The 20351-nt window shown below is 31.8% G+C and overlaps 1 protein-coding gene across 1 annotated transcript; it reads left to right on the top strand.

The window, feature by feature from the left end:
* Window positions 1–437: 437 nt before the first annotated feature.
* Window positions 438–14292, top strand: LOC118202397 (heat shock protein 83-like). The gene is made up of 6 exons (XM_085812474.1): window positions 438–507; window positions 1379–1432; window positions 3233–3338; window positions 6008–6272; window positions 10091–10250; window positions 10560–14292. The coding sequence occupies exons 4-5, from the start codon at window positions 6035–6037 to the stop codon at window positions 10165–10167; spliced, it is 315 nt and encodes a 104-aa protein (XP_085668600.1). The 5' UTR covers window positions 438–507; window positions 1379–1432; window positions 3233–3338; window positions 6008–6034; the 3' UTR covers window positions 10168–10250; window positions 10560–14292.
* The last annotated feature ends 6059 nt before the right edge of the window (window positions 14293–20351 follow it).

Below are 20351 nucleotides of genomic sequence, written 5' to 3'. Positions count from 1 at the left end.
TCTTAAAGTTTTCCGTCATAAACATTCTTAATAACATTAAAAGAACATGAAAGCAGTGTCTTTAGTGCGGGTAGTAACCACTACCTAAGTCCACGATTTTATGCCAATTTTTTGGCACTTTTTCAAAACCTCTGGCCCAGAAACTTGGTGGCTGTGAGTCCAAAAACATATCAAATTCATTTTGGACCACCTGTGTGGAATGGAAAGCAACACCAGCAAGATGTAGCTGCAGTTGTAAAAAGTCCGGGAAAGCTCGAAAGTTCACATCCAGCAAAACAATTGTTTGATAATTTATATTAGTTTTTACTTGATTTCAGTATCTCATAAAAGCTCTCATATGTATTGTATTGAAAGTTGAGTATGTATAGTATTGTATGAAATTGTATCTGTCATATGTATAGTATTGAAAGTTTCTAAGTATGTTTGTTGCTTTAACAGGGGGCAGCACCTCCTAGGCCTAGTCCACCACCTCCTAGTCCACCACCCCCACCACCTTGCCAACCTAAGGTAAGTTTTATGCATCTTCATATATATTATAAGGAGTATGATTAAGTATCTGACAATTAAGATTTTGAATGTTTTTTTGATATCAGTAGAGATTTTTTATCAGTAGTCAGCTTAGTGTAGGAGCTTTTAGAAGACGTCTGTGCTTAGTTTTAATTTCCCATCTGAAGTCAAGTCTCGTTTATTGGGAGTATTGTTTTGTTAGGTTAAATAACATTAAGTATAGTAACTTTTTTTCATAGTTATTGCAAGGAATCATTCATTTTATAGACATAATTAGTCGTTCGTGGAAATGACTTTCTCATCCTCTACAGCTGTAATATCTAAAGATTAGAAAGATTAAACAAGAAAAACACGAAGGATATTTTTTTTGATTATTTACTATAGAAAGATCTGTAGGTCTTTTGTTGTAATATCATAGTGAAACATTATTGCTACACTGATCTCATGGATATTTATCTGGTTCCTCTTTAACACAATATATTTCAATTTTAACCATGCAGAATTCCATATATGTTTCCTATTTGAATGCTTCATGCTTAATTTGAGTGGTTTAGTAATACAGAATAAGTATCAAAAACAGTATCAAAGTAATGTCCCATTCATCAGACTCCAGTTTTCACTCCCCTTTAAAAATCCGACATACACAGTTCATGAAAAATGCTCACAGATTTGTTTGAAAAAGCTTAGAAATTCACATCCAACAACTCATAGTTTTTTATAATTTATATTAATTCTACTTGATGTCCGTACCTCCTAAAATCGGGCATACAGTTATCTCAAGATTTTTCATACCTGGTTTTGAATGTAAGAAATATTTGTAATATGTGCACTAACTATTAAAAGCTCCTAAATACATTTGTTTCTTTTATAGGAGATGATGACTTCCAGGCGGCGGCGGCGGCTCCCAACTCGGGTCAAACCGCCCGTAAGTTTTATTGATTTAACATAGTTATTTAGTTTCAGTGGTTTTAGTAGACATCAGTACTTAGCTGTAATTATCAAAATTTCCTCTAATAGCTTTAATTTTAAAATTTAGTCTGAAATTTGACTGTACTTAAGATATTTGAATCTCTGTATGTCTGGTCTTATAAACTGTAAATTAAGGTCCACTTTTGATTTTATTCTGTATCTATTTTTCAAATTTGACATGGAAGAAAATCCTTGTTTGCACAAATAGGTTGTGGAAATAGGACAGTATAAATTTAATAGCTTTATTTGAAAATGTCATTAAATTCTTTTTTTCGGTTCAGCCAGAAGTTAAAAAATGTGTTATTTTTGAAATCTGCAGTTAGAGTTTGACCACAGAAAATTTCTCTCAATTGTTCTTTTTCCAAACGAAATAAAATTTCACATATATTTGAGCAAAATTTTCTTTTTCATAATCCTTGGGAAAATACATGCCTAGATTATTTGTGAATGAAAAACAAAGATTTTTAATGTCTGACGTTAATTTTTTTATTTCAAATTATTTTTCTAAAAGTTGGTATAATGTTTAAAATATTATTATATAATTCTTTAATTATTAGCTCGAGTTTTTATCTTTGCATTTATTGGTAAATAAATTAACACATTGTCCTTGTAATCCTAAATTTTATTCATTTAACTTTCCCAAAATATCAGCTAAATATGCTAAACATGCAACCATAATTAACTAAATAAACATTTTTATAATTCTAATTTTTAATCATAGAGAAAAATTTAAATTTTTGATCAAAGTTTAAACAGAAGATTTAAAACTTTGCTTCTGGATAACCACCTTACTTCAGAATATAGCAAAAGCGTTTCATGTTCGCTGCCCATCTCTAAGCATAAAATCGTAAATATTCTTCAATTTAAAGCTTGGCTTTTAATAAAATTGCCAGTTTTCACAGCTTGATTTAAAACAACGTGCAGGTTTTCAGCGATTGTTTTAGTTACTGAATCTTCACAATGAATGAAGCAGTGAGTAAATTTAGTTTCAGGTGCAACATGTTTTATTTGAGAAATAACACCCGAATGTTTCCTGTTAAAGCCTGAGCTCTGTCACTGCGTACAGTAATGAACTTATTCCAAGGAATATCATTATCAGACATAAAATTGTCAGTTACAGTACAAAGTCTTTAATCCGGACTCGACGGGACTTCGGCAGTTCCAGATTTGGGATTTTTCCGAATTATAGGTCATCAATTTAAATCTGGTAAGATGGCATTCATAAATTATACAATTAAAAATATGAAATAAAGAACAAATATGATCTAAAAGGTATCAAAATTTACAACCAAAAAAGAGCTTAATATATATTTGTTTACTTTATCAAACATTTCTTTCAAAGCACACATGCGTAAAGCATAAGTTCCGCCTAGTGGAATTTAGAAAATTGCAACCAGAAAACTATTTGATGTGTATTTGTAATATTTACAATGACGAGGAAATTGATTTAAATCATATCAGAGTACATAGAAATGAAATACTACATATAGTAAGGAATTTTAAACCTAATAAAATAAAAACATCTACCCTGAAGATGAGGATAGTGCTGACAGATCAACTTCCAATTAATTGCGCGCCGCGATGTTTCTTTCTCCACAGAGCAGCGGGAAATTGATAAACAGATTTCGGAATGTTAGAGAAACAGAGGATATGCTTTATCCATTTTTTGCAGCAATTCCACTTTTTTTTGTTTTCCACTTTTTGCTTGAACTCCATGTTAAAATATTTTATTTCTAATTTAAACATTTTATTACAGCGCCGGCCGTGGACTAGGATCATGACTAAGTACCAGCCGGTGACTAGGTCACAGGCTAAAGAGAAGGGGGGCCCAAGGCCTTATTTTTAAATCTTCTCTCTCTGAGGTAAGCTTCATTTAATTTATGCATTTTATTTTATGCAATTTTTTCGTTATTGCTAAACTGTTGTAATAAATAGTGAATAATTAGGTACATTTGTGACTATTTATTTCTATTTGTATATTATGTTATGAAGCTAAAAAAATTAGAAAGAATGCAAACAAGTAAAACTAATAATGAAGGATGTCACTCACTTCTGACCTTCATTTAAGTTTTGATATGGTAATCTATATGCAGGCCCGGATCGAATAGGGTGCGGGGCCCTATTGGATTTTTTTTTTTTCCCCCGGAGACCTCTCTCTAAAATTAAATATTTAAATAAAACTCAAATTCAGCTTATATATATAAATATATCAAATGTCATGGATCATCAGACATGTAAACTTCTACATAAATTAAAAAATAAAAATGTTCAAAATGCAAAAACATTTATTGAATATAAATTTACCTCACCGAATATGAATGCATGAATTTACATATTTCTAAGTTTAAAATCTAATTTCCTTGCATCTTCACTTTCAATCGACATAATTGCTAAACTATTTAATCTGTCCTGATTCATTGTCGCTCTCAGATAGTTTTTTTGTTCTGGAAAATGATCCCTCTCCAGAAGCAAAACTTACTGGAATTGTTAAGAATATTTGGAGAGCAATAAACAAGATTAGAAATGCCAGTGCTCTATCATTATCCGATAAAACTTTGAACATTTTAAATGGATTTTCAAAAAATTCTGAAGGAAAAATAGATTTCAAAGCTTCCAGTTCTTCAACTAACATTTTCCCATCTATATCAGCTTCTTTCACTTTTGGTACATCATTTTCTGTTAACTTAGAATCTGCTAGAGAAATTTTTAATTCAGCTGCATGTTTTTGAAGTACTTCTTTTTCCATATTTTGAAGTTTTCACAGAAACTCAAAAGATTCATTATGATTTTTTAATTGTTCAAAACGATCTTTTAGTGATTCTGTTATAACTAAATCTCTTATTTTTTTAGTAATAATCTCAGGCCAAGACGCAGGATCATCAGTTATATTCTGTGATTCCATTTTCATTCCAATATTTGCTTCTTCTTGTTCCGGCTCCATTATGTGCAATTATGTTTCTTCTTCATTCTTCAATTGTTCTTAATCTTCTTCATCTTTATCATGAACTTCTTCATTTTTGTCATTTTCCTCTTCATTTTTATCAGTACTTTCTTCTTCAACTTTGTCATTAGTTTCTTCTTCTCCTTTGTCATCATTATCTATTAAAAAAAAATTTGTTTAAAGCACTTCTGAGTTTTTCACTCTCCATTTTCCTTTTTGCACTTAATTTCCTTTTTAGACTACCAGTTTTATATTTTCTTCCTACATCTCTTTCTTGTTTCAGTGGATTCGACATCTAATGATAAAATTATAGATTAGGTATCCATTTTTTATCGAATACTCTACTTAGATTTTTAATTACAAAAATAATTGTATTGTCAATAAAATTATGTAGAATAATTAGTACTTACCTTATTCAACAATTAGTAATTGTAGTCAGAAAACACGACTCTAATAATTATAACGATTAGAAGAATAGCGAACTACAAATGCAAGAAACAATTGACGTTTTATACTAGCTATACATCCACCAATGGCTGGTATGTTTGTGCAAATAGTTGCGTGTGCATATACGTGCATAGTAGTTAGTAAAGTAGTTCATGTACGTAGTGCAAAATCTCTCTAATATAGGACTATCTTGATTAAATTCAATACATTTGACATGAACTTTTACGGGTATGAGTTTTCTATATAATAAAGTATAATATAATAATAAACACATTAATAAATCTCATCCAGCAATGCGAACTTAAAATAAATATATTTTTAATTATTTGAATAATTCATAATTTATCCATTATTGTTAAAAGCAATTTGCTTTAAATTTCAAATTTTTTTGTGTTTATTTTGATGGTAATGCGGGGCCCTTTCAAATGCGGGGCCCAATCGCCTTTTATCTGGCCCTGTCTATATGGAGCTGCCATAAGGCAACACAGCTATTTTTCTAATAGTTAAATTTTAAATCTTCTTGAGCATACTTAGAGGGAGACTAATAATAAAAGCAGTGCATCTAACTCATCATAAAGATTTTTAATGGGGATTCAATTTAGGTGAATTGGATGGCCACTTCCTGTGAGCAGTGTTTTGATGTTTGAGGTACTCATTCAGAAATTTTGGTTTATGTGGACATTCATAATTATCCATAAGAATAAATATTGGTCAACCTGCTATAACTTGCAGCGAGATAGCTCAATTGATGAGCCTGATCATCAACACCTTCTATTCCAAAAAAGAAATCCTTCTTCGAGAAATGATTTCAAACTCATCGGATATAAGTAATTCTGATGTATATTTGACATGTTGTAACATGTTAAGATTGCAAACTAAATGAGGTAGTATACGAAGTCAAGAAGTAACATTATGGCCTTGGGACCATAATTTGATTTCGTTGCAAAAATGTGTATTGGTCATAGATTATTTCAGTTTTACCGAGGGCCTCAATCATTTCGTTAACATGACTGCAGCTACAATAATATAGTATGTCTTAACTAGCAAGATTATGGTTTAAAATTAGTTCATTAGAAGATATGAATAAATATAATGTGATTAAAAATTAGCATCTGAATTAAAGATATAAATTTTTTTATTTAGGCTCTTGACAAAATCAGGAGTATTGGTATGACAAAAACAGATCTGGTAACCAACTTGGGAACAATTGCAAAGTGTAGTGCCAAAGCATTTATGGAAGCAGTGCAGGCTGGTGCTGATATCTCTATGATTGGACAGTTTGGTGTAGGTTTCTGCGCAGCTTATTTAGTTGCAGACAAACTAACTGGAACATCAAAACATAACGATGATGAGCAGTATACTTGGGAATCATCAGATGGTGGATTCTTCATGGTTCAACCTGATCATGGTAAGTTATTTAGTGGAATATGGCAGTATTAATTTTAGTATATTAAGAATAGCTGAGATTTCTTTGGTAGTAAGTTAATGGAATATTAATGTTCAGGTAAATATACAATTTAAGGATATCATTGTAGTTGTAAAAATTGATGACTTTAGATGAGTGTGATGAATCCATGGCCAAGAAGCTATTAGATACACAAATCTAGGATTTCTGTTACTCAGCACATCGGATTCATTACTACAGGTTGCCACAATAGTGATAATGAGTGCAAACTGTCACATTAGTGATGATCAGTTAAGTTACATTAAAAGTTTTATAACTGCCCCTTTGGCCATAATATATAGTTATTGTGAATTAAAATTTCTTGATGATATTAAAAGTAAATAGATGAATGAATGAAGTGATCCTTTTTAACACATAAGCCACACAATGCATTAATTTGTCTTAAATTTTTTTTTGAAATAATCATACTACAGTATGTAAATATTTATAATTGTTTATTTGCTAAAGAAAACATCAAATTCAAAATTCTATGCGTACATCAAATGACTTCCTCGTACAAAATATTAAATTATACACATTTTCCCCTGCATTTCATTTAAACTTATTGAATTTAATAATTAAATTTACCTATTGCTCGGTACCTCTGTTACTGGTTTTATACTTTGTGAATTGTGCACTAGAAATGTGCGCTATGATCCCAATTCCTGTTCATTTGCATGTTCGATCAAGATGTTTTGGCATACCAAATTTTGTCCTTTATTGCAAAAGTCCTTGTGCTACGATTTTTTTGCAAAAGAGCATATATTTTTTGAAAAGGTATAGTCACAAGTATTTATTTGAATTTGGAAATTAAAGAAAAATGAAAATCCTTAAACAAGAAAGTTTAATTATTCCAAAAATAAATGAAATAAATTATACAGTTTTGTACTAAGAAATATGTTGAAAAAATTCTTTGCATAGGCCCACCAGCGGCTGAGCGGTAAAGTCGCTGAACACTGGTAGTTCAGTCTGAGGTTCGAATCCCGCAAACAGGCTGACTGCATGGGCATTTTTGTGGTTTTCCCAATATGTAACGTGCTTAAATCCCCTTAGAAATACAATTTTCCTTAGAAAGTCTTTTGTGAAAGCATTCCTCTTTCCATGTAGTGTCGAAGGGCAGAACATGTAAATAATAATCCTTTGCTCTGGTTATTTAAAAGTGTGTGCATTGCAACGATTTTTTTCCCACATGGATATTAAAGTCACTGATGATTGATCTTTGAATCCTTCACTATCAGCAATGATCATCATGATTTTTTTTTTAATTGGAAGAGTTTCGCAGAAGGCCACTTATTTTTTATGCAAATATGATTGAAAAAAGTGGTAATAAAACGTGATTATGTGTATCATACTGCTTATACTTTATTTAGGCCTTTCTTAATAGAATATTTTGACCACGTGCTAGTGAACAATAGGCACTAGGGGTAAAATTATTTCCTAAAAGCCACATTACGCATTGGTACATATGTGTAAAAATGAAACGAAATAATGAAAATAAGTGATAAAACGCAAAAATTATTTTTTGTATGATACTTTATCACTGGCAGATATTTAATATACGTGAATTATTTTAAGTTTGTAGCAAATATATTATTACTGCAAACAGTATTTTTAAACATTTTACTTGTGGGTCATCTTCGTGCAATCCAAGCAATAAGTGGGAGATCTGTTGTAAATTTTGCATATATAAATATCTATATGTTTTCCTGGGATTAGCAGCTTTTGCACTGCTTTCAAACTATCTTTCCACTTTTCTCTTCTTCTTGTTGATTGATCATATGTTCTAATTAGCTGAATTATGCACGGAATCACGAGGGACAAGTTGTAGTTTCAATAAACTGCATATCACGAATAAACAAAAGTCAAAGTGATATTTTCTGTGGAATATTTGTTATAGAGAAAGTGAAAATTTGAAAATCATAAATTTCAAAATATGCACAAATATTTTGGTAGGCCATCTAGAGCCCCTCCTTCGCCATGATCGAATTTATGACGAAAATTTATGACAGGGATTGCTTATCAATCCCTGTCATAAATTTATTACATTGAAGGACAGGAAATGGTTTTCCTTTTGCCTCTTGTTTGTCGTTCCTACAATATCGTTTTTGTATTCATTAGAAATATAAACTACATTTCTTTTATCTTTCCATTTGTTGATTATATACCATTAGCATACTTCACTACCATTACCCCTATATTCAGTTTTTCATGCCAACCACCATCTAATTATTCTCTTGTCCTGGGTAGTGTATTTCAGCCAGCCGCATTTTGAGCAAATTCACCATATTTCTAATTTTACATAGTCAATCCTTTGGGGCTTCTGAATTTTGTAGTTTCACAAAGTGCAGTGCTCCAGCAATAAAAGAAAACAATTCCTGCTCATAGTGCGCTCAAGTGTGTATCTCAAATATTGTATCTGTTTTCTGGTAATCTTGAATGTGGTTTATTCTTATAGTTCTCGTATGTAAAATTAATCCCACAAATACCACCATATCATCTTTTGTGGATTCCTTCCAAGCATTTGTTTCACTGCAACAAAGTACTTTATGAGTATAGTCATTCTTTTGAGTACTTACTTCATCCATAATATTTTCAGTAAGTAAATGGCAAAATAATGATTTGGATTGCAACCCTAAATAGGCTGCAACAAACACTCTGATTTTGTGAAATATTTTGTGATTTTGTTCCATTGTTGTTGGGGATTTTCCCAAATTGTATTTCCTACCATAGAAGAATCAAGCTGATGTCATGTTGCCTCTTGCACATCTTTCAACTTCAATCCAAAATATCATGGGTATCTTGGGGATAAATTAAATCTTCATCGCTGTCATAACTAACATCATTCAAGACTACTACAGAACTAGAGATAGACAAGGGCGAAATAAGGTTTTCAACAGCTCAGATTGCAGGACTAGATCAAACTTGTCATAATGGGCTTTTATCCCATTATGACAAGTTTGGTTTCTTGCTCAATTTCCAATGCGTTATGGGAGTGAGCGAAACTGACCTGAGGAAGTGTTGTGATGTTCTCAGCGATATCTTAACAGATAAAATTACTGGGTCGGATATTGATACTCATGATTTATGTGCTAAATTGGGCAATTTAACAGGTTTAGTGCAACAAAGTACTGCTGCTTTTAAAAGTCTGCAGTTCATTAAATTCTTTCCCAAATGTATCTGTTGCATTGCTTATCGCTTTGACATTTCCAGTAACTGTTGCGTCTGCTGAACGAAGCTTTTCAAAGCTCAAGCTGATTATGAGTGACCAGCAAACAAGCATGATGCAAGAGCGTTAATGTTAATTGAGGTACAAATCTCATGATACTGAGGAATACAGTTGTTTGGTAGGATGTTCAATATTACCCTTAATGTTACTAACAGAGGCTGTTTGAAGTCTTTAACATGAATTTGCAATATTTTTTAAAATTATTCCAAATTTGTCATAGTTTAAAGTGTTGGATTTATTTTTCTGTTAACACAATATGTGAAGCTGATGAAAATAATTCATTCATGTCATGTTCGTTTTTGTTCTTTTACTGCTGGTAGTTGAAACGTATTAACTTATTTTTAATGATCAGCAAACAATTGCTTTTAGATAAATGTGAAAATAACTATATCGAGAAAATTATTTCTGTACACTGATAAATGTACAGAAGTACAACAAAGTTTATAAATTAGTGGATGAATGTTGATCAGTATTTAATATCTGATACAAAATAACTGATACATGATCAGAAAATTGCATGAGTCAAAATGGCTGAAATTTTGAATTTTTATATTAGATGTCAAGACGAGAACAAAGTTCATATGCGGGAGGATTACAATGATGCCGAAGCGTTTGCATTCCAAGCTGAGATAGGCCACTCGATGAGCCTCATCATCAACACCTTCTATTCCAATAAAGAAATCTTTCTTCGAGAACTGATTTCAAAGTCATTGAATGTAAGTTATTCTGTTGTATATTTAATGTGTTGTAACATGTTAAGATTGCAAACTAAATGAGGTACTATACAAAGTCAAGAAATAATATAAGGCCCTTGTGACCATCATTTGATTTTTTTGCAAAATTTTTATTGTTTCAGTTTTACCGAGGGCCTCAATATTTTTGTTAGCGTGACTGCTGCTAGAGTAATATAGTATATCTTAACTACCAAATCTAAGGCTTAAAATTAGTTCATTTGGATGACATAAGTAAATATAATGTGATGTAAAAACTAGTATCTGAATTAAAAATATCAATTTTTTATTTAGGCACTTGACAAATGAGGAGGATAGAACCTTGGCTATCATTGACACCGGTATTGGTATAAGCATTGCAGATTCCGAATGAGGAAGATAGAAACTTCGCCATCATTGTCACCGGTATTGGTATAAGCAATGCAGATTTGGTAAACTTGGTGATTTGGTAAACAACAGATGTCTTAGTTTTTAATTTTTTAGCAAGGAAAATATTTCCCTATTATAAAATTGCAAGGAATAGTATCCTGAAAAGCGCACTAAACTCTGGTTAGTTATCGATTTCCATACACCAAATGATGCAAATTTTTTTATGAACAAAAATGCCAATTGTGAAAATCAACAACCATAATGATAATGATAGTTTTCAAAATATAGAATTTATTCATCATTGGTTTTTTTTTAACATTGAGCAGTTGTACATATATTTAGCTACTAATCCATTTTTAATCCTTTTAGGTGCATTGTGATCAAAAATCAAAGGTTATAAATACCTGAGTAAATTGGTTCATGAAATGCATGAACAAAATAAATAACAATGCTTAATTAAGCATGAACAAAAATAAGAAATTATCACCTGATGGTAGTAAATTGGTGAAGCTCAGCTCAGTTTTGCTGTTAATATAGTAAGCACCACAGATGTTAACAAGTATTTTACATGGAAGTTTGGAATTCTTTGCCACAGATTCTTGGCCCACAGAAGACATTTCTCCATTATCCAGCAGGAATGGACTAGAATCTGCAATCATTAGCATTATTATTGAGGAAAATTTTGGAAGCTCCTATGAAATCCAGACTGAGGAGAAAATTAATACAGACAATAATTCTGCCCTCTAAAAATTAATCTTTTGCCACTTTTACCCAATAAAAGATGTTAGTATTGAGGATCCCCTTCCAATTCTATTCCAAATGCTTGTTACATTCATTAATTTATCCTGAATTTTAGAGATTTGTTTGTTTGTCCTGTGTATGATTATGTGATGTGCTCAGTTTCAAAGATCTCTTTAAGTAACTAGAACGGATAATTCTCGTTCACATGCAGGGAGGGGGAAAAACACAAATCATGAACTTTATGGTATGCATTAACAAGAATAAAATGTCTTATAAAAATATTATATTTCTTTGTTAATGAAACTGTAGCCACAGTGAATTCATGCAGTGGCTTGTTTTTAAATATTTAGGTTTTCTTTTTTTCTTGCTAAACATCCATAGAAAATGTTAAAGAAATAAATGATTCCTTTTCCAATGCATATAATATTGCTTATTTCTGTCACATACTGCTTATTGTTATAAATAATAAAAGAATTTTTTAAGTTGTATAATTTATTAAAGATATAACTTAAATGTTTGGGCATTGGAGGCTGCATTTTACGTTTAAGAAGAACGTACAAATAAAGGACTAATTAAATGCATATATTTTAGCTAAAATTGCACTTTAAAGTATGCTCTGGCATGAGGTTCAGTTTTCTACCCATTGAAAAATTACTTTTCAAGAGTTATATTCTTTCCTTATTCTGTTTTGCAACTCATTTTACATGTTGGGCAACTCATTTAAGTGAGCAGAATATGGAGGAATTTTGCTAACATGTGTGCGATTCTTCTATATATGCAATTCTATAAATGAGCATATAGAACTTTTATTTGGATATTTAACCTGGAAGAATTTTTTTATTTGAGTTATTGTGCAGTTATTTTAGGTCTTAGGTCATTAGGAAACTTTTGTATTTTCATATTCTTATTCATATTTGTATGTTCATATATGTTGTATATTCATTTAGGAAACTTTTGTATTTTGTATATCCATAGTGTTTGTTAGGAAAATTTAAGTTTTTTAATTTGGAGGCAGTAAAAGATACCCAAACTATTATGCCTCCACCATTCGGTAGCAAAATTATCTTTGCTGAATCTAAATGTGTTAAATATTGAGGAATGTTAAATATTGAGTGTATCGTGGTTAGTGCATTGTCGAGAGAGCATGTTGAGCTCCAGGAACGACAAAACCGAAGAGTCGGGAGCTGTGCTCGTGTGTTCTCGAGTGCATCGTGAGTTGTAGTGTGGAGAGTCTTGAGAGTATGTGAAGCTGTGTGACACTGTGCCTATTAACGTGAAGGCTGTGTCACTGATCATGTTTATAGTAGTTCATCGATGACTGTTAAATGTGTTTTGGAGCTGTCCTGACAATACTGGCCAATAAACTGTGTATCAATACTTCATGAAGTGTCTTCATCCTCAGTCACTCTAATCCTCATGAACCCCGTACGAATGTGAAAGAAGAAAATAACGCATTAACTGGTGTCAGGAGAATAAAAAAAAAGTAACAGTATGATCAATTCATTGATTAATATGACCTTAAGAGAACAAAAAGATGCTTTATTTAATTAAAATTTTTATGCGTGTTTTGCATAAAAATACAAAACATGCATAACGAAATAAAATTAAAAAAAACATAATGACACATAAAGTTGGTTGAGAATTTGTGGAGTTCCATTGAAAGAGTTCAGCACAAATCTGGACATTTGTGATTTAATTTCTTTTGAGATGTCTGGGAGATGTGTGTCATGGATTGGAAGAGTTTTTGTGGAAAAGTATGTGTATGAGAATATGATTGGAGCTTCTGGTGTGATTGCTGAAACCGGTAAAAGCAAAACTGGAACGTGGGAATTTGATCATGATAAAAGAATGAAAAACATTTGGAGTTATTGTGAGAAATTCTGGCAGTGTTCTTTTTTGAGTTTTCTTAAATGCAAATGGCGTCTTTTAGTGTCCAAAAACATATGTTGCTTCGTTTCCATTATATTTTGAATAATTTGCTCAATTTAAAAATATTTTTCTTATTAATAACAATATGCAGAATGTGAAAGAAATAGGTACATTATACAGTAGACTCCCGATTATAAGCGCTTCCCGCACAAAGTTTTTTTTTTTTTTTTTTTTTAACAAGCGTAAAGCAAAGATAATAAAAATGTTCAGAAAACTGAACGAAATGTTAAATTTCCTAACATTATGCTTATTAATGACAAAAATATCCCAGGCCTTCTCTGAACCTTCCCCTCTGATGAGTCAATTATTTCTTACTCACCCTTGCAGTGTCCGCTCGACAGCCTTCTGTCATCTTAATCTTACTGACACGTCCACTTCCTCCCACTCGGCATTGTTAGTTTAAGCCTGATGGTGTTTGAGAACCGGTCAGAGTTAATTTCTTATCTTTTATTGTGTTCAGTGCTTGTGCTTTTTGGTTTTGCATTTTTCGTTACAGATTTAAAATGTCAGGAAAACGAAATGGCGCTACGAGGCTAGAGATGGAAAACGAAGAAAATAGTCAATTTTAATATAGATTTAACTGCATAAAATTTAATGATTTATATTTAAAATATATTGATTTATGAATTAGAATTCTATAAATATGCATAAAGTGTCTATAACATTCCTTAAAAAAGCATAAAAGTTTTACGCGTTTCTTTAAAGCGGTCTGCGAGATCACTCACAGTAATTATGCCAAAAAAATTGTCGCTCTGTTTCAAAATTAATTTTAAAAGGCTTTTAGTCAATATTCAAAAATTCAAATCAACTTGCTCAATCTAGTTTATTTTTTAATTAGAAATTAATGTATGACACAATGTATTTTTCACCCTTTCTAAAACACATAATGCAATAAATGTATGTGTTTTCTGAGAAACAAAAATCTATGAAGCTTGCTCTTAATAAATTACACTAAAGTAAATTAAAAAAGGAAAAAAAAAAAAAAAAATCAAGCCTTTAACTTGATTTGCACAACAAAATTCTTGATTTGGGGCTCTAATACAAGAGCTCAAATTTTATTATAGAAATGTTCTAATATTAATGTAGTAAACTTGCCACTCTAATACAAGAAGCTCAAATTTTATGATAGAAGTAATCTAATATTAATACAAGATCTCAGATTTCACAGTAGAAATATTCTAATATTAACGTAATAAATTTGCCAGTCTAACACGAGCTTAAATTTCATAATAGAAATATTCTAACATTAACATAGTAAATTTGTTAGAAGAGCTCAAATTTTAAAAGAGCATCGTAATCAGGCTTTAATCCAAAACTTAGAATATCATTCTATTAGTTGAATTCAATAATAAGATGAAACATTTTCATATAAAATGGCACAGTATTCATAAAAACTAATACTCACACATACTGTATTTCTTTTGTTTTTAAATAAACACTGGTTTCACCTTTCTCCCAGTGATATAGAAAGGGTTTTTTTTTATTAATAAAGAAATTGAAAACTTACAATTTAAAAGATCCATTTAATATGTCTTAATGCATAATACACAGAGCTGGCTGGCACTAAGCATTTTCCCATCTGTGGATCCTAAATTCGACTACATAGTTCTAATTCTGCTTTCAATGCCTAATTCTAATTTCAAGTACTAATTCAAGTACTAAGCCTATTCTATTTTCAAGTACTAATTCTGCTTTCAATGCCTGTCTAAATTCTAAAAGTTTTGCCATTTCTAGATTTTGTTGTTTGGTGTGTCACTAAATTCTAAAAATTCTGCCACACCAGCTCTGTAACTGGCCTTTACAATATATATTTCATCTTTCTTCTGAAATTCATATTACTAAAGAAATTAAATTAGTCACTTTTTCTATACATTCTAAATGCATTTAGCGTTTTTTAGAAAAACGGAAATCCTTAATTAAATCCAAAAATTCTAAAATGAAAAGGAAACGTGCTAAAGAAAGAAACAATACACAAGAAAAATTATTCTTCAAAAATATGTGCAGTTATTATTATGTAAATTACCCAGTTGTTTATGATTTCAGCCTTTACTATAATTTTCCATTTCTGTTTCCTCGTATGATAAGAGTTACTGAGCCAGATTAAATTTATTTATTAAAATAATTTCAAAAAATTTAAAAATAATTTCAAGTTAGTGGCTGACATTTTATACCCAGTGAGTTCTTTCCCATGTGGCAGTTAATTAAAAATCTTTTTATGTTAAAATGTTAATTAAAAATCTTTTTATGTTAAAATGTTAATTAAAAATCAGTTAATTAAACAGGCAGTTAATTAAAAAGATTAAGACACATGCAGTTATTATTATGTAAATTACCCAATTGTTTATGATTTCAGCCTTTACTATAATTTTCCATTTCTGTTTCCTCATATGATACAGCCAGATTAAATTAAAATGAAATTGTATAATCTTTGACTACTCGTCCACATTTTTAGTTTGAATTTGACTGTTCTTGTTTAATTACGCCACCGTGAGATGTAATTGACTTTGTTAGCATCAGAACATGCCTTTATGTTTGTTCTAAGTTCTTTTTAAATAAAAGGCTTATTTAAACCTTTGTCTGATATTGTAGTTACTTTCAGACATAGTGATAATTTGCTTCACGTCTGTTGAGGGTTTTGGACTATTTAACTTTTACCAGATCAATTAAACCCTCATAGGTACATTGTGGAGAAGTTTACAAATTAGGAGATAAAGCACGCAGAAGGTAGCGAGAGCATTGGTTTGCATATTGAGACAAATCTCTAATTATCGTTAGGAAAGATGCTTAAAGAGAAGGAAATCGATATAAACTAGCCAAAATGTTTGGTAAGGCTTCAAATTAAAATGACGGATAAATACTTTGGTGAGTATTGTTGTTACAAAACATAAATGTTTTGTAGCTTTTAATGTATTATTATTCTAATATCCTTTAAGAATTAGTGTCATAAATTACATGTATTTTAAACTGTGAAATTTTATTAGATTTAGAGTTTAATAGATTTTTTTAACAAATATTGTTAAAAAATAAATGTAAATTTAAATCCATAATGACTAAGGTTACCTGTTCACCTAATTTAATTATTTATAACTAACTGCTTACCTTTAAAATTTATCTCTACCTATTAAATCGAGTTATTGCCTTTCATTAATACTCACTGTAGTCGCAAGATAAAACACAAAAATGTAGAAATTCAAGTAAAATATATTCTTTGCATCTAGTGAGACTTAAAATAATACAAAACAACTTATCACGTCTGGTGCTCTAATGGCTTATTGGAACCTAAAAGTATATTAATTGGGTTACAACCCCTTGAACCCTACACAAAGCTATGACACTAACTGCATCAAAGCCCACCAGCAGCTGAGCGGTAAAGTTGCTGAACACTGGTAGTTCGGTCCGAGGTTCGAATCCGGCGAACGGGCTGGCTGCATAGGCGTTTTCGTGGTTTTCCCCATGTGTAACGTGTATATGAGCCAGTTTCCCTTAGAAAGTCCTCCACGAAAGGCACCCCTTCCCTTAGGCAGATAGCCCTAGTGTGCTTTGCCATAATTAAATACAATACACCACACCACACCACCTAACTGCTTCAAACAGAGCCTGACTAACATTCAACACTTGCATCACCTACATTCAACAACCTACATCAGGCCCTTTCTGGTTTGTTTTAATCAGCAGGTCTGTCTCTAAACAAGCAGTAGTCGTGATAACATTCAGTCTTTTGTTAAGAATGCTGCTGATTATGATTTTACTTGCTATTTGCTAAAACTCTGGACCAGCGATTCTCAACCTTTTGAGTAACGTGTACCATCTAAACAAAAAATGAAAACCTTTAGTACCACCACCACAATGTTACCACCACCGCTCTTGAACAAAGCTCAGATCGTATAAATTTACGAGTGTTTAGAGAAAAAACTCAGTCAGGATTATGGGGTTTTAATTTTTGAAATAAAATTTGCTTCTTTGTGTACCACCTATTTTCTTCTTACGTACCACCAGTGGTACGCATACCACCGGTTGAAAACCTCTGCTCTAGACTGACCAAGTATGTGACAAAAAAAAAAAAAAAAAAAAAAAAAGGTAAATGTCACTTATTTTCTTTCAAATATGTCCTACCTATTATAAGTGTAAAATATTTAATGCTACTTGATATACTGCATGAATTTTATTTTAGTCTCAAACTTATTAATAATTATGTTAATTAATTCATATTTAGTAATAATGCATGCTACTTAGGAATATATTTTTTTTTAGGATGATATTACAAGAGTGAAATTCAGGCATAGAATATTATTTTTAATTGAAATTATTCAGTTCCCATTTGCTCATAGGTCCTTAATTTTTTTCTTTAATGGTCCTTAAAATTCCTTAATTTCCGTGTGCGGAAATGTGTACGAACCCTGCATTTATTATCAAAGACATCAATGACATTTTAAGTTTATGACATTTAAAATGAGATTTTAAGTTTGGCGACAAGTTAATTTTTTTCATTAATGGTCCTTAAATGTACTTAATTTCCGTATGTACGAACTCTGTATACCATTCAATTTCAGTAATATGTTTTGTATGTACAGTGACATTGTGCAGGGAAAGGAAATAATAATAAATAGTGTTACGTGCCCCATCCTTTGACATTACACGTCTGGTAGCAACTGTGGAACCCCCCAGGCAAGGGGCTGTATCTCAGAATTAAGTCTCCCAAGATTAGAACATACACTAATCATACAACCACCCCGTGTTTCCAATTCTGGGTGGCAGACTAAAAATGGTCTCTATAACCACGGCTACCTCCTGGGCCCGCGGGGCTACCATTCCCTGTTCTCAGGTTTCACTGTGACGGGAAAATGTCACCTTTGAGATCTGACTGGTCATTTCAAGGCTACCTACCAGTACTATGCGGGCTGCAGTTCACAATATTGTCATTACTTAGCAAACTATGGTGCCGTCCCACACCGAGGTGTGATCATCATCCCAAGCTACAGAGCCTGCTGCTCTGTGACTTGTGCCTACCCACCCAGGCAGGCCAACAGTGTTAGTCCTGAGGTATATCCATCCTCCTGGGCACGTAGAACCACCCAATTCAATGATATTATACCCCAATGGCTAAGACTTCCTAGGTACAGATCCTAGCCAGTAGCCTCACAGAGTTCTCTGCGTCGACGCCCCGGGGGAGGACAGGAAAGACAAATTTTTTAATAACAGGAATAAGAAGGCTGTTGGCCGGCTCACTTTCTCAAAGATAAAATTGTTGTTATAGACTCATTATCTAAAATGTACTGTAAATAAAACTGTGACTCATTATTAAACCTACTGCATCTCGTACTCTTATCGACTGACTCACCAGTAACAAATTTTTCTCACCGAAGGCGCTGCGCTCGCAAGCACGAACATACCGCTTGGCCTTGATGTAGTTACATTCAACAATTTAAAATTTTCAGAAGTATAGCATTGCAACACAATCTAATTACAATATAATAACATAAATCTTATGGATATACATCTTGTAATTACTTAAATTTTACTCATTTAGGTAAAGGTAAAATGCAAAGTTTAGAAATTGGCCTTATAAAAGTTCCATTTTTTGTTTTTACTTTTACGACTCTTACTTTATTATTTTTACGTGCTAGCGTTTCTATAATTCTACCTAGTGGCCAAGTACAAACAGGTGTATTATCTTCTCATAGAATGACCATAGTACCAACTTCTACATTATTTTTTCCATAATACCATTTATTTCTTTGTTGAAATGTACTTAAATAATTGTTTGACTAACATTTCCAGATGGACTGAATTACTTATGTTAATTTTTCCAGTTTAAAGTGGTGGGTTCTACTAATGCAGTTATTGGTCTTCCAATCAAAAAATGACCAGGCGTCAAAGTCATCTAACTCAGCTGACATAGAATACAGTGGGCAGGAATTAAATATCCCCTGAATTTGAGTAATTATAGTTAAAAATTCCTCCAATGTTAATTTTAAATTTCCCACCACACGTTTGAGATGATGTTTGACGAATTTGACGGCTGCCTCCCAGAGTCCTCTGTGATTAGCAGCACGTGGAGGAATGAAAGTCCAATCAATGCCCTCGATGGATAAATAATTACCCAACTTCTCGTCTGGTTTGTTGATCAACTTCAGTTTTTTTTCAATTCTAAATTACTTCCAACAAAATTTCTCGCGTTGTCGGAAAAGGTACGTGCACAATTACCTCTTCTGCTAACAAATCTTTTTAATGCTGCGATAAAGGCCTCACTAGAAGAATACTCCTTTTATTAAGAACTTTACTCCTCACTTTTATTTAGAACTCCTTTTCTCTGATTTTTGTAGTTTATCATAAATAGCCCGCAAAAATCAACTCCTGGGAAGTTTGGTGTGGTAAATGGGCCATGAGCTAATCACTAGGGGCTGGTTTTGCTTTAAAGCAACTCATACCATCATGGACTATTTTCCTACAAAGATTACGAGCACCTTAAAGGCCAAAATTTCTGTCTAATATTGCACAGTAATCCTTGAGGTCCAATGTGGATTTTATGGATCATATATGCTATTAAGATCGTTAATCTATGATTTTTCGGCAATATTATAAGAAATTTTCTTTCCAAGTTATACTTACTATTGGCTAGTCTTCCGCCTATTTGCAAAATATTTTCCTTATCTAAAAAGGGATACATTTTTTTTAACTTATTATTTGGAACCACTTTACCATCTTTCTGGAGACTAGCTAATTCTTTTTTAAACTCTTCTTCTTGAACGATTTTGATTAATTTTAATACCGCATGTTTAATTTCCTCACTGCTAAGAGGACAGCTAATCTTGTTCTTAGCCTTGCAATTATTGTAGAACCTGTAAATATAACTTAAAATATGCAAAAGTTTCACATAATTATTACTCAAATTTAAGAATTCACTTAGGAAATAATTGACTTTTGTATTAAGTGAAATTTTAGAGTCATTAAGTTTTTTGAGTTTATTAGGAAAATCTTTGACAATACGTTCAGTAGGAATCACTTTACATGGCTACACATCCTTTATCAAGAAACCAGGATCTTTCC

Source organism: Stegodyphus dumicola, chromosome 1, assembly GCF_044657685.1.
Source record: "Stegodyphus dumicola isolate Sdum_Otavi_A_Nest chromosome 1, ASM4465768v1".
Classification (NCBI taxonomy): domain Eukaryota; kingdom Metazoa; phylum Arthropoda; class Arachnida; order Araneae; family Eresidae; genus Stegodyphus; species Stegodyphus dumicola.
The sequence above is the reverse complement of the archived record's forward strand: the minus strand, read 5'-3'. Positions and strand labels throughout refer to the sequence as shown.

Excerpts from the sequence above, each read along its gene's own strand:
- LOC118202397 (XM_085812474.1), top strand. The coding sequence starts at position 6,035 with ATGACAAAAACAGATCTGGTAACCAACTTGGGAACAATTGCAAAGTGT. Across the intron at positions 6,273-10,090 it reads CATGGTTCAACCTGATCATG|ATGTCAAGACGAGAACAAAG; the intron begins GTAAGTTATTTA and ends TTTTTATATTAG.